This window comes from Tiliqua scincoides, chromosome 2, assembly GCF_035046505.1.
Source record: "Tiliqua scincoides isolate rTilSci1 chromosome 2, rTilSci1.hap2, whole genome shotgun sequence".
In the NCBI taxonomy this organism is placed as follows: Eukaryota; Metazoa; Chordata; class Lepidosauria; order Squamata; family Scincidae; genus Tiliqua; species Tiliqua scincoides.
In genome coordinates, this window is record NC_089822.1 from 136,226,342 (window position 1) to 136,241,519 (window position 15,178).

The window sequence follows — 15,178 nt, forward strand, 5'->3', positions numbered from 1 at the left end:
TTTGTTTTCAAATCTAGATATCTCCTTGGCTGAAATTTGCATCAGAGATGGGCAAGAGGTGGGCAAATTATTGATTGATTACAATTTGCATCAGAGATGGGCAAGAGGTGGGGTTTCACCTTAAAAGCTTAAAAAAAACTACAAAATTACCAAAAGTTAGCAGAGAGCAGTATAACACAAAATACTCAAAGACATGTGTGGAGACCGACATGACTTCATAAGTTATAAGATGTTTCTTGGCAGGACTTCAGGCCCATCTTGTTAGTGCGGCCTGATACAGTTGCCTCGTCTCCTGTTACCTTTTGCCTTCCGCACATAAATATCAACATTGTGGGGCCCAGTTTGCAAAGCCAAGGTTTTCTGTAACACAGCAAAGCAACTTTTTGGTTACTTTTAGAGCAGCCTATGATTCTTTGCTTTTGTGACTACTGTGGCCTTTACATATGGGTTACAATTTAGGGGGCGAGGGCTACCATGTGCTAACATGACATAAACAGAAGCAAATGACATTGATCTTACATCTTTGCTCTTCATGTTCAGATATCAGATACATGTAAGATATTTAACAGGTGTGAAAGTCCTTAGGAATGTGTATTCCTAGGTTAGCTCTTAAGTTACTGGATTTTCCTTCTCATCACCTGATCTACTTACTGGTCTCAGCACTGGTAGAACTTCTCTTATTACTGCTTCTGGATTTGTTACAGAGCAGAACACTGTGGTGCAAACCACCATATCCACCGATGCGTCCAGTATTTGGTGCAGGTCCTCCCCTGGGGTGACCAAGCAGCGCTCCAGCTGCAGATGTGGATTCTTAGACAACCTCTTCTCAAGATATTTCTGAAAGTTGGGGTTGGGTTCAGTGCATGTGATTTTGCATCGTCTTGAGTAGAACTGGAAGTTGACCCCGGTTGATGTGCCAATCTCCAGTAGTCTGAGCACTCCTGCGGGGCCTGCAAAATCCATGAGGTTGCTGAAAAGCTCCTGTTTCTTGTCAGTCATTTTCATGTTGTAAAGAGTGGTGCAACAATTTGCCATGACGTACGGGAATGCCTTCTTGTAAAAAGGGCCCCATAAACCCAGATACCACAGTACATATGTTGCAAGGTTCAAGAAAGCAAGACTCAGTACTCAAGGGTGATTGTTTGCAGGCTTTATTTCATTGCAAGCAATGGGCATCTCAAGGGACTCATGTCCAAGGCATTGAGAGCAATTTCCCAATGTTAACTGGACCCTTTATAGCATTCTGGGTTCTTTGTTTGAAAATTTAGACTTCCCATTGGCTGAAGTTTGACATCATAGATGGGGCTAACTTTTAATAGGCTATAGATAACTTTAGAGACACCTGATAGGCTTGTTTCAGGTTACAGTTCCCATAAAAGGTAAAATTAAACAATTAAACATATTGAATTACAAAGTTTTCAAAAACCAGTAGAGTGTGCTATAACATCATCTATTCATTGTTGACCCATTGTTGACCTTTTTCACATCCACCAATTCAATTAAAAATTGTTTTGACAAGGTTTAGACTACCCTCATTAAAGAGATGACACAATGCTCAAAGACAGGTATGACGACCTCACCTTTTGGCAGAACTTCAGACCCATTTCTTTGCATACATCCCCTTCAGACTCATCCTAATTAAGGTGGCCTTGCTTGAGCCACCTATCTTATCTCTTCCGCATTTCTTGTCCTTGGTTTAGTAAAACACTGTGGGGCCCTCTGCAAACCTCTGCGAAGCAAAGACCTTTAAACTTCCTTTAACAGTTTCACTAAAATCAAACATTTTGACTTCTATGTCTTAATTCTATATAACTATAGAATAACTATTCTATATAACTATTGTGACCAGTTACCTTGAGAACATTGGTATTGGTATGTCTTTTGCCCTAAAAAGCATGAAAGATATTGGTAGGCATAGTGGTGTATATCCTTGCTAAGAAGTGACCTCATTCCTCTTCAGTGGTTGCCTAGCACCTGCTAAAGTGTAATCACTCTGAACTAAGGCTTCAGCCAGCTTCTTTGCCCTTAAACTTTTCAAGTAACTTTGAAGTACTTTGAAGTAACTTTCAAGTAACTTAAACTTTTCAAGTAACTTTTAGTCCCCTATGGACTGCCTCTATTTCAGTTGCAATTCAAACAAAGAGTTTCCAGAAGCAGAAGTTTCCTGATACTTTCCACTCTGTCCCTTTCATCTTCTTGCCCTCTTATTACTTTCAGAGAGGGAGTAGCCTTGTCTCACTTTGACTTGTTCAAGGATGCTTGCTTATCTAATGAAAATGTGTGCTATCTTCTAAAGTTCATCTCTTGCAGGTGTCTGTTAGTTTGCCAAGAAACATTGCCAACTGATAGCAGAGCAGTTAATAAGCAGAGAAGCTTTCTCCTAAGTTCATGCTTTTCTGCCTTCTTCTTGCCTTCTCCTATGCTGATGTCAACATAGACACACCTGTGAAGCCTTCCTGCAATGTTAAAGCTTTTATCTGTTCTTTTCTAAAATCAAGCAGCTCTTTACCATTCTGTGTGTTTCCATGCTTTAGTCAGACTTTTAAAATGATTCTTTCTTTGCTTATACTGGGCTATCCAGTGACTTTACAGTCTAGGGTCAAGGGTCACCGTGCCTCAAGTACACTGGGAAAGCAAAGATCTGGACACACAATTGAAGCAGAACAACTAACCAGGTTTTTTCCATATTAGCAGGCAAGCAGAACCAGAAAGGGGGGGGAAGTATGCTGGAGAGACCTGTCAGCGCGTTCGATCGCTGTCTACTTAGCTGCCCTCTCGTTCCAGTCACGGGCGCTGGGTTGGGTTGACAGCACTTCTGATTTTTGGGTCAGAAGAATGCTGGAGGGGTTGAGAAGGAGCTGCCCCAGACCCGCAGATGCCCGTATGCCGGTCACTCCGGGTATGTTGCAGGACATTTGTGCTGACTTCCGAGTACTTTGTGCGTCTCATTATGAGGCGCAATTGTTTAAGGCTTGTTGCCTAGTTTTATTTTTTGGGGCCTTTCGCCCTAGCGAGGTCCTGTCTGTTTCCAAGTTTATCCCGGGGGACAGAGCCTTGCAGTGGGGAGATTGTCAGTTGGAAGTTAATTGTGTTTTTTTATTTTTAAGGTTTTCTAAGACCGATCAACGAGGTAAGGGCCAGTGGGTCCATCTGAAGAGGGCGACCAATGTCGAGATCTGCCCAGTGCAGGCATTGGTAGCCTATCACCGGGCAGCGCCGCAGGGAACTGGACCCCTGTTTCGTCACCAGGACGCCTCTCCTTTGACACTTTACCAGTTCAGAGCTGTTTTCCATGCTGCCTTACAGAGGCGTGGTGTGTCACCCGGCCAGTTTGGCCTGCACTCCTTCCGGATCGGTGCCGCTTCTACGGCGGCTAGGCTTGGCTTCCAGGCAGGAGCCATTCGAAAGATCGGTTGTTGGTGCTCCGGTGCCTTCAAGTATTACGTGCGTTAGGCCCATCGTTAGGTGGGGCTGGATCAGCGGTTTGCGGGCTCCCTCAGCGGTTGGGGGGGCATGTTGACTGGCGCTGCCAGCCTTGGTGTTCAGTGCGGGACCGCCCGGTGGGAGTCCCAGTTCTGTTGCCTGCGGGCATTTTGTGGGTTGTTGTTACAGTGGTTTATGTTCCCCCCCTTCTTGTTACAGGTCGGCGTTGGTTGGTCCAGTGAGGGTCCTCGTCTGCGGACATTCGATTATCTTTTGGGCCCGGAAGAGAGCGGTGGCAAGCAGCTTCGGCTCCCAGTTGGGACTGGGGGGTCTGGCCAGTGTCACCTGGGTTGCCAGAAGGGGCATGCGCTGGGGTCAGTTCATGCCCATGCTGCTGAATTATTTAGAATGGCATCCCCCTCCCCAAGTAATTGTGGTGCATCTAGGAGGGAACGATCTGGGCCAGAGGACATCAATGTCCTTGAGGCTCCAGGCACGTAGGGAGTTCTCGATTCTCCGTAGCTGGTTCCCGGGGATGGCTATGCTTTGGTTGAATCTTCTCCCGCGGCGGGTGTGGCATGGAGCACGTAGCGTCCGCAGGATCGATGTTACTAGGAAATGAGTCAATGATTACCTGGGGCGGGTAGTGGTGGAGCAGGGCGGGGCGGTCATTCGGCACCCGGCTATTGGGTTCAAGGAGCCCGCCCTTTTCCACAGCGATGGGGTGCATCTGTCACCAGTTGGGAATGATTTATTTTTGCATGATCTGCAGCAGGGCTTGAGAGAGTTTATCCTTGTGGGGAGCGGTGAGGACAAGCGCTAGGCTGTCTCTCCCCTGTGGCAGGGTACGTGCGGGGCTGGGTAGGCAGGTACTTGGCTCAGTGTTTATCCAAGACAGCAGGGTGAGGGGTAAGTCTGAACCGCTCCTATGATGCCTGACCGGCTCCAGGAGGCAGGCAGGCGAACCCCTTGCCTGGACTGACAGGATGGTGCGGCTCAGCCGGCTAGCCTGAAGTCCAGCTGCCTTGCCTCCCTTTTGGGGGGCGGCGGTGACAGACCTAAGCTGGCATCTGACGGCTGGGGCCTCGAGCCAGGTAGTACGCCCAATGAGAACGCAGGGGGAGGCAGATGGCTAGGACCGTTTCCCCCATATGGCCCCGCACGATTGATGTTCAGTGTTATTGCCCTGCTGCAGTTAAAGTTCAATAAAGTGGCCCATTTTCATCCAAGCCGAAGTCTGGTGTCTTTATTTGCGGGTGAGGGGGTAATTGAATTGCACACTCTCAGTTATGTGTTATAAGTTGTATGTTGTATGTAGAGCTTCTGGCTTAACACACCAGACACCTTAAAGGTGGATTTGATTCATGGTTCAACCCTTTTCACTTGCATATCCCTTGGCAGCCCATTTCCATAAATTGTACCCCATATTAGCAAAATTTTTGTAATAATACAAGCCCTCATCTCCTCTCAGAGTCCTCCTTGGTGAGCCCTTGCAGCCTGGTTTTTCAGGAGTCAAATCAGGACTGCAGCCAGCCTGGGAAGTCTCTTGGGCGGGGCAGGTGCCTCCTCCTCCACCGCCTCTGCTGCCACCAGAGGAGGAGGAGGAGGAGGAAAAGGAGGTGGGGGCCTAAGGAGTTGAGGAATGGGTGTAATAAGGAGGAGGAGGAGAAGGAACAGGCTCCCAAAGGCATCTCTGGCTGGCTGGCTGGCTGGCTGGGGGGTTTCCCTGGGAGTGGGTTTCTCTGGATGTGATTTCCCTGGGAGTCCGGACTCCAGCTGGCCAGGGAACACAGAGGAAGGGAGTTGGAGGCAGTGTGGCAGCAGGAGAGGGGAGAAACAGAATGCTCAACACCCAGCCCTGGTACCCCCTTCCCAGTTGGCAGGATTGGGCCCCCTGAATGTGCTTTTCTAATATGTGAATATTCATCACATATTTTCTCTTTTCATCTGTTTGAAGAACAGAAGACTTTGCCTTTGCACTGGTTGCACCAGAAGTGTGCTGAGAAATTCTGGGTGATTGATCACTTTCCATATTATGTTTCAGCTTTTTTACTGTGCTGGTTTTCAATCACTGGTTCATAGAATCATAGATGAATTGATGACCAAAAACTAGCTATTGGTGGGGCTTTCACAGCCAACTAGCTACCTCCCTTCCTGCTTTGCTGGTCCTTGCAAGGCATTCTGGAACACTGAACCCAATTCTCTCCTGCTGACCCAAACAGTGGAAGGAAACAATCCCTTTTACTATGCCTTATCTCTGAAGCTAGATGTGATAGAGCAAAACTAATGCCATTTTTTGGAATCAGCAAACCAAATATACCCAAGGTCTAAGTTTTAAGATAACAAAGTGTGTGCTGGCCTTATGATTTAATCAAAAGTTGACCTGATTTTCCAAGATAGTTATCTTTCAGTCATTTCAGCCTCTGGTTTAAAGCCTGGACATGTTTACATTTCGTAAAATGATAATTGATTGCATAATTGCGCAATGGTAATTGCGTAATGGTTGTGTAATGGTAATTGATTGTGTAAAATGCTGAATTGAACACAAGTCAAAACTGTGAAACATTTTGGTTTGTGCCTTAAAACGGATTGTTAAGATAAGGAGGCAGGACTAGGTAGAGGTAGTATATTCTTACTGTTAAAAATATTTTTAGAACTCTGAAAACTTTTTTTCTTTTTAAAAAAGTAATTTCCAGAAATCCAATATTTCCACCAGTTGATAAAATAGAATATTCTAACAGCCAAATCCTATGGGCTGAAGCCACTGGCTGAATGTGTGTCCTGCTGGAGGCAGTTGCTAAAAAGCATCAGTAAAGCACTGTGCAACAGCATGCTTAGACTTGAGCTACCTAAATTGCTAGTAGGTTCAAGGAGACCCATTGCAGGACAGGTGGTTTATGGAGGGGTAGTGGGAATTAACAGCCCAATCCTGAGCTGCCCAGCACATGGGGCTGCCACTGCACTGAAAATGGCTGCTGGCGGATCCTCGTGCGGAAGGAAGGTAGCAATGGGGCTATTCGATTCTGCAGTGGCTCTTTAGATAGCGCAGAATCAAGTAGTCAGCTCTGCTGGTCCTGCTCCCCTCTCACCCCTGCCCCGGAACACTTCCCCATGCCCCCACTCACCTTTCTGCTGGCCTGAGGTCTGGGTAAGTGTCAGGCAGTGGAACGTGGGCCCAGCACCGAAGCTAGCCAATGTGGAGCTAGCCTGGTGCTGGGACCATAGTAAGGCTTGCAAATGTGCCTTGTGACAGTGCGAACTGGCAGTAAGCCAGCACGTTGGTCTCAGGATTGGACCTTAAATCCCCTTTGAAGGCTCCCGCTCTCCCCCCTCCCGCTGATTAGTTTTCTTGGTTTTGGCATGACTGTGGAAGGTGGTGTGTGGAAAAGGGTAGGACTGGGTCGTAAAATATCCACCCCCCCCCCCCAGTTTCGAAAATCATGTTTCTTTTTTCAATAAGACATATGCAAGAAAAAGTCAGAGTGTGAGAAATCTGGGACAGAGTTTTATGAAAATGCTGGATGTAAACACACAGTACCATAGTGCCCTGAGTTCCACTGAGGGAAGAGATTGTGGGAATCTATCAATTATTAACTATTTATATACCGCTTTTCAACTAAAAGTTCACAAAGCGGTTTACAGAGAAAAATCAAACAACTAAATGGCTCCCTGTCCCAAAAGGGCTCACAGTCTAAAAAGATGCAAAGGAATACCAGCAGACAGCCACTAGTTCAGACAGTGCTGGGGTGAGGTGGGCCAGTTACTCTCCCCCTGCTAAAAAAAGGAGCACCCACTTGAAAAAGTGCCTCTTACCCAATTAGCGGGGTAAATTTTTCAATCAATTTTTCAGTCAAACTTGGCTAACTGTGCCCCCTTGTGATAACAATGTAGAATCATTACAGGCAGCTCTGCAGTGATCGTTTTTTGTTATTATAGTAAAGCACCACAAAAACAAAGCAGAAACCCAGGAGACCCGTACTTTTAATTTATATATCTAGGTTAATTTATGCCAAAAGTGCAGGTGGTTTATAGCATGCATGCATGCACACAGAGTCCTAACACAAAATGGAAAATCCAGATACGCAACTGGTTTAGCTTTGTCTAGATATAGATATAAAACAGCATGAGGGGCCGAAGAGAACCCTGTGGGACAGCATATGTCAAAAGTCATGGCAGCATGTTGGGAATCCCCCAGTGCCATCTTCTGGAACCTCCTTCCAGGAAGCCCCAGAGCCACTGCAACATGGTGCCTCCAATGCCCATCCTGGCCAGGCACCCAGGGGGATACCAGAATCGATGCTATACAAAGCCACTAAATGATGCAGCAGAGCCAACAGGGATGTACTCCACCATCCAATTCCTGGCGTTGATCATTCACTGGGGTTGCAATCCTATACACATTGGCACTGCAAAAAACAGACACCTCTGGGATTTCCTCCTGTCCATCAGTAGTACTGAGGGCTACTGATGGGAATTGTGCATGTTCTTATATAGCCTCTTCCAGGTTAATGTTGTTTATTACCCATTGTTGTTCATATTTCGACAGGACTACAGGCATTCATGCTCCACAGGGTTTCCTGGCTCACTCTTCTGGCACATACATCCAATTTTCCAGTGCACATTCGAACACCTGCTATGTATGGCATTCTTGCATATGCCTTGGAATGAGGTAATCAATGATGAAAATACTTAGCAAAAAACTTTGTAGGCCACCTTGGGCACTTGCCCTGGCAAGGAAAAGGCAGGGTATAAATTTTTTGAATCGGGGTGCAAACATAACCTGAGCTGAAACAGGCGGGACAACTGGCCTGCACTGTATCTAGTGCAGGTTTGGTGCAGGCTGGGGTGCAAGTCGGAGTAAGGGCTTTTATTCCCTTTACCCTGAGAAATGCCCCAGACAGCCCTAGGGGACTACTTAGAAACGTGACTGCGATTTTGCAGGCACAAATCTGAGTGGCCCATGTAATGTTGCTGGGGTCTGGGACAGGGCTTAAGATCCAGCCTGTGCTGCCATGGCCTGTCCCACCCCCTTCCTGGGCCCAATATGTCCTTGTGCCACCCTCCCTCTGTCCTAAAATACCCCCACCCCATCTTTGTTCCTATCTCCCACCCCAAGTAGTCATGTATTTGCTTTACGGCATGTTTGCGACACTTGGGAGCCCGCAGAAGGGTTTTGTGCTGGCTCAGGGCAGTGTTAGGACTGCGCTGCTCATCAATTAATCATGTTTGTGCAGTATGCCGCTCTCTGTATATTGTCTGGATTTAATACAATCCTTACAACAGCTCTGCAAGGAAAGCTGATTATCTTGCAGATGGGGAGCAAAGGTGAGGCTACCAGGTGAGGAGACTCAGACGAGCCTCAGCAGAAGTGCCGCTGCTGAAAGGACAGTGCTGGGAGAACCCCATTATTGTGTGGGCTAGATAAAGAATTTCTGCAGGCCTTTTATGTTTGACACCCCAGATATGTAATATATGCAGGTGTGTATAATTTTCATGCACAAAGCTAAAGTAGTTAGTGACTATGGTGGACTTATTCAGCAGCTTTTACTAAACACAAGAGTAAGCTAAGGCAGGGGTCTCCAAATCCCGGCCTGTGGGCCACATCCAGCCTAGTGGCAGAGCTAAAAATAGCTCAAGACACCTTCCAGGTTTCCCAGTATGGCTATATATCAGGTTCAGCCTCTGGAGGCGCTGAATGTAATGCAATGTAATAGAAAAAAAATTCCATTCCATTCAGCTGCTCTAGAGACTGAAAGATATACCATATTTATTGCTCCATAAGACACACCTAGTTTTTAGAGGAGGAAAAAAAATATTCTGAACCAAATAGTGTAATAAAATATTTAATAAACTATAACAGAATAACATTTGAACCATGTAAAGTGAACAGCAGTTAACAGTGGCATTAAGAACCATTATCACTGTCATTAACAAATGGAGAAACTTAAAGGTTTGAGTACTCTAGTTTTCTGGAAACCCTAAGAACTGATCATCTCTAGAGTCAGAATTTATGAAGCTCACAAAAGCAGGTGCACGCAAATAGGGGATCACATTATCTTTCTGCTACAATGATGTTCTGCCAAATTCCAATCCACTGGGCCTCGTGCCCGCTTAAGGCTGATCAGTCCCCCTTGTGCAACTCACCAGTGCAGCAAGCAAAAATGAGTCCAGTTCCAGTCCACAGATGCCAAGTAAATCAGTCCCATCAATCAGAGTTGCCAAAACAGAGTCCAGAGCCAATAAGCCAAATTACAGTCCAAGTTCAGGTTCCAGGTAGGTTAGTCAAATCCATCAGGGTATCCAAGTCCAGTCACAATCCACAGTCAGATTCCAAATTCAATAAACCCAGTCAGTCAGTCTCCTCTCCTACCTCCAACCTGCACTTCTTCAAAACCCACAAACCCTTTCTGCCTCTGGTACTCCTTATATCCCTGAGGGCCCTATTGCCTTCCAGTGGCTGCAGCTATGCAGCACACTCTGCTGGATGCCCAGGCCTTACCCTTAAAGGGGCCACTGCTGACACCACATCTACCTCCTCGCCAGTTCTTCCGTGATTCCAATACAAATGAACAAGTGGAAAGTCCAACCACAACTTGAATTCTCAAGACACAACAAACCTCTGGATTTATGGTGAGAACCGAGCCTTACCTGGGGCTTGTGCAATAAGCAAACACTGGCATTCTGACCAAGGAGACAGTTTTTTCTTTGTGATGGGGGGGGGGGGCTTACATTCAGATGCTGGATGAGGTGAGTGAAGGCACCCCTCCCCTGCTGTGTGAGTATGTGTTTGGGGGGGGCAGAGCATCGGTGTGTGAGGGGGGAAGTGTTTGTGTTGCAGAGAAGTTGTGATGCTCCAGGCTTGGGGGGGGAAGAGTCTGTGATGTTCTAGGCTTGGAGGGGGGGGAGAGAGGCTGTGATGCTCCAGGCTTGGGGGGGAGAGAGAGGCTGTGATGCTCCAGGCTTGGGGGGGAGAGGGCTGTGATGCTCCAGGCTTGGGGGGGCACAAAAACTGGCGGGAGCAAGAACGTGCAACCCCCGACAGGCACACAGGAGCCTGGCCCTGTGAGTGAGTGAGTGAGGGGTGGTGAAGAGAGTGTAAGTGTGTGTGTGAGAGGGAGGGAAGGATGCTCACTGACCTGCTGCAGCGCGAGGGGCGACGGAGGAGCCCGCCAGGCTTGCCAGAGGCTGCACGTGCCTGGGTAGCGGGGATGCAGGGTGGGCGGTGCAGGAAGCGGAGGGAGGCTCCCGGCTGATGGGGCTCTGAAGTTTGGCCCCCAAGAGGAGGGGGAGGGCGCAGCCGCAACAGCAGTGCTTGCTGTCTCGCACTCTTTTTTGCAGTATTTGCTCCATAAGACGCACACACTTTTCCCCCCACTTTTTTTTGGGGGGGGGGGAAAGTGCGTCTTATGTAGCGAAAAATACAGTATATACCGATGCTGGGAGACCCGAAATATAAATATAAACAGGCTGCCATTTTCAAACGAGGCTGCCATTTTCAAACCTGTTGATATCTCTGAAGGCATTTGTATTTGAATTGCTGAAGATCTGGCGAGGAGATAGGATAGGACAGCAGTGGCCCTTTGCTCTGGGGAATACAGGATTAAGTCCTGGGCTTTCAGCAGAGGCTGAGCTGCACAGCTGCAGCCACTAGAGGCAATGAATTCACTTTATTGTACCCTCCAGAATTTTCAGTAACCTTCAGGAACTCACAGTGCAATCCTGTGCAGGTTTTCTCATCAGTAAATCCCTCTGTCTTTTATGGGGCTTACTTCCAGGTAAGCATGCAGAGGATTGCAGCCTCAGTATGTTAGTGTGCTTTGTTTTCCTTTTGGCCAACCCACCCACACACACCCCTTTCTTAGTATTAATTTCATGGCCAGTGGCATTAATTCCCAATGGCTTCAAGGAACACTCCCTGAGAAGGGGGTTCATCCCATTGCAAATCCAAAAACTAAGCAATCATTTAATGGCATATCCAAGAATATGGGCACAAGTTGGGGTCCACTTCAGTGGGGTTCTTATATGGCTCAGATTCAGTTTGGAGAAGTTCTCATTCTCCAGGTCCTTCCATGTCTCTCTTATCAAAGAACACCCATCTCCCAAACGTTGCCAGGTGGGGTCATAGACTTGCTGCCAGAAGTAGGTCCAGCTGGATCGGTCAGCAGCCACATGCTCCATGAAATAGAACGCACCGCCCTGCAAGGAGGAGAGTAGCAGAAAACTGAGCACAACTGTTGCTGCTGTGTTTGGACTTCCTGGTTCCATTGTTTTAATTTGTTTTATTGAATGTTATTTATCACATTCACCTTTGGGAGCCCCATCCTATATTTCAGAAGTGCCGCTCTGAGTGCTGTAGGATATTGTCCAACTGGGAAAGGGTTAATTCCTAGGTAGCTCTTTCTCCAGTAGACCTAGGTAGATCCTCCTGTGCCCAAGGTATGCTGAATTATAAGTGGATGCTTGGGCAACCCAGTCCTAACTGAACTGCCCACACCACACGCAGTGGAGGCGAAAGGGCCACTGCTGTTATCTGGTGGAGTCAACGAGGCTGCCTGAGGTACAGGGACATTTAAACTGCTATTGGGCTACTCGGGCCTGCACCAGCAAAATTTTGCTACAGTCCCACCCTCTCCCAGGCCCACTCCACCCCTTTCTGCCCCTGTGCCATCCTCCCCCACCCTGTTACACCCTCTTCCCACCCTTTTCCCACCTTGGAATGTCTCCATACCACTTAGCAGTGCACTGTCTTGGTGCCTGCTGCCCCTCCCATTGGGGTGAGAGGCCAGCACATTTCCAAACTGGCCTCTGCACTAGTGCCTGCCTGGTTGTTGTCACAAAGTACTTTCAGCACTTTCCTGACAGCCGTTGCCAGGGCAGCGCCCCAGGACTTGGTGGATTAAGCCATAAATCAGGGAAGGGTGCAATCCTAACCTTTCCTTTCCTAATCCTAACCTAATCCTTTCCAGCACTGACATAAGGGCAATGCAGCTCTGAGGTAAGGGAACAAACATTCCCTTGCTTTGAGGAGGCCTCCGTGAGTGACACCCAACTGCAGGATGCAGCACATGTCCCATTGGCACCACCATGCCAGTGCTGGAAAGCACTGACATAAGGGATTAGGATTGCACCCGAAGTTATTGATCATAGTCACCTTTGGGCAGCCCCATCCTATGTCTCAGAATCATCAGTCTGAGAGTGGTGGCAGGAAGTCTGGAACTGCATCTACAGCAAGGGTGAGGTTATTTAATCCTTTCCACTCTGCAGTGCTTTTTTGATGGAAATCACCCACTCATCCCACCTAAGCTTATCTTTAACCTGGTAGGACAGACAGACACGCACACACCTGATTTTCCTACCATGGCAAATAGCAGTGTGGAAGTAGCATTTTCACTTAGGAAACAGCATGGGAATTGTGTATGCTGCTATCTCCAGGGTAGCACCAAGGATGACCTTGATGATCCCCTCTTGGAAATGTGGTATTTCTCCCCACGGCAAGATTATACCAAAACCACAATACAGTCATGCCCTGGCTGTATATGTGGCGTAGATTTGCTGCCTCCAAAAATTTAAGTTCAAGGTCTGGTTTCTACCCCTTCATCCATCTGCCAAAGGACAACCTTAATGGTGAGCTCCCTGAGGATGGAGGAGAATAGGAGTGTCTTGGCAGACTCTTTGCTGTGCTTCTTGCATTCTCTCACCCACACCTCCCCATCCAATCACGTGTACCCATTCACACTTCCCTGGGCAGCATGCAAGGCTGAGCAAGACAATGGGAGGTCAACTGCTCTTCTGGTTCAAGTACCAGGCAGGCAGGCAGGCAGGCAGGCAGTTTTCATATTAAAGAAAAGATTCCCTGGGGATTACAGTGGAACAAGAGTGGGGAAGGCAATTACATTCTATACTTGGGTCAGAATGGGGAATGTGACAGGCTGATTTCTTGATCAGCCCAGTATGCCCAGATAGCAGGCTTTCTTTTTTTTTGGAGGGGGGCAGGTGGAAGGAAATTTCTCAGGCGAAGGATGCTTGCTCACAATAGGGAGAAGCATTTGTGGTTCTCTTCACTCATTTGACCCCTGAGTGTCCCTCTGGTTAGAAATACTGGAGGAAATGGAAATCATTCTGGAGAAAAATCTTACAGTTTTACACTTTCACTCTCATTTCATGTATTTTAGATTCTTCACCAAGTAGCTGATGAAAAATTTTCATTTTTAGAATGTTTTCTGTCCAGAGAAACAACAATGTGATGTTGTTTAGTCCTGGAACTGTGGAGGTGAAAGGTGGGACATAAATGCCAATCAATCAATCAATCAATCAATCAATCAATCAATCAATCAATCAATCAATCAATCAATCAATGTTATTTGAGAAGTGATGGTTTAGGGAAGCTTTGAAAGGTTCTCGTTACCTTCACTCCCCAAATCCCAGTTATTCCAATAGGTTTTGCTTCTCAAAAAGTTCAGATTTTTAGATCCTATCAAAGTTCAGTGATTTTTTTCAAGGAGAAGCTTATTTCTTAGTTCCACTTTTAGCCAGCTTTCCCATTTGCCATAGTATTTCAGTGAAACAGTGATGGAACTGTGAGTTTGTGAAATAAAAGATCAGGATGTGCTCTAGGTATGAGGATTTCAGGATGGGGCCTCTTTTATGCTCCCCACCCCAGCATTGCACTGCCTTCTTTCTTCTATCCTTTTTTGCACTCTGTCACAGTGTATCTTGGCTTCTTTTCTAGCTTCCTCACCTCTCTAATGGCTTTCTGGATAGCTTCATTAAAAGGCCCAACAGCATTTTCACTTCCTTTATCCCAGCACAACCTGCACAACCACTGCCTCCCTATAAGGATCAGCATGCCGTTCGTATATACTTCCTAGCCAGTCATATTAATAGCCATTCATATTAGATGCCAGCCAGCATCACTCTTCCTTACTTACTGGTCTGAGCACTCTCACCACTTCCTTGAGAACAGCCTTGACGTTGACCACAGAGCACAGAACCAGCGTGCCAACCACCACGTCCACAGAGCTATCGGGCACCTGGTGCAGGTCTTCACCAGAGGCCAAAATAAAGCCCTCAAACCTGAGGTGCTGGTTCTCAGCAATGTTCTTCAGAAGGTATTTTTCAACATTGGGATTGGGATCCGTGCCAATGATCCGACAGCCAAATGGGTAGAACTGGAAGTTGGCCCCATGACCCACGCCGATCTCAAGCAGGGAAAGTGAACCTGAAGAACCAGCAAAGTCGGCCAAGTTGCTGAACAGCTGCTGCTTCTCTTTGTGAAGTTTTCGGTTATAAAATCTGGAAAATATGGTCATAAAATATGGGAAGAGCCTTTTCCAAAGAGGGTCCCATAAGCCAAGAAGGACGAGCACGTAAACAGGTAGCGCAAGGAGTCTGACAACTCCTTGAAGGAGAGGGACCATCACCATCATGGAAGAAATTCCTTCAGTGGCTTTGCTGCAAGGCAACTTTGTCTTCTAAGTTTCTGTTTGCCCCAAAAGGCTGTTTTGCTAAGCTAGTGACATCTGGTTTCTCTAGCCAGCTGCCTTCCAAGTCCAATTAAGTAGCAGTGTATATTTACTGACTAGTACTGAAAAAGATATCTTCATCTAGTTGAATAAACATGAAAAATGCTTGCTGACTTAATTTTGGCTTAGCGTTGACCAGGATGTACCCTGAACCTTGGTTTATTTCAAAAGAGAGGGATTGCTTCAGGGCACACAGTGGGCATATCTGAGATACAGATTAAACTGGTTTCTGA

General features: G+C 47.0%; 1 protein-coding gene and 1 pseudogene across 1 annotated transcript; both read right to left on the minus strand.

Annotated features, from left to right (window-relative positions):
* Positions 1-609: 609 nt before the first annotated feature.
* On the minus strand, positions 610-2,686 carry LOC136638817 (thiol S-methyltransferase TMT1A pseudogene; annotated as a pseudogene).
* Positions 2,687-11,382: 8,696 nt separating this feature from the next.
* On the minus strand, positions 11,383-14,849 carry LOC136641301 (thiol S-methyltransferase TMT1A-like). The gene is made up of 2 exons (XM_066617015.1): positions 14,352-14,849; positions 11,383-11,619 (listed from the first exon to the last, which is right to left on the minus strand). Exons 1-2 carry the CDS (start codon positions 14,847-14,849, stop codon positions 11,383-11,385), a joined length of 735 nt encoding a protein of 244 aa, XP_066473112.1.
* Between the last annotated feature and the right edge of the window lie 329 nt (positions 14,850-15,178).

Coding starts and splice junctions, on each gene's coding strand:
- LOC136641301 (XM_066617015.1), bottom strand. CDS start 14,849: ATGATGGTGATGGTCCCTCTCCTTCAAGGAGTTGTCAGACTCCTTGCG. Junction 11,620..14,351: donor TGGTGAGAGTGCTCAGACCA/GTAAGTAAGGAA, acceptor TCCTCCTTGCAG/GGCGGTGCGTTCTATTTCAT.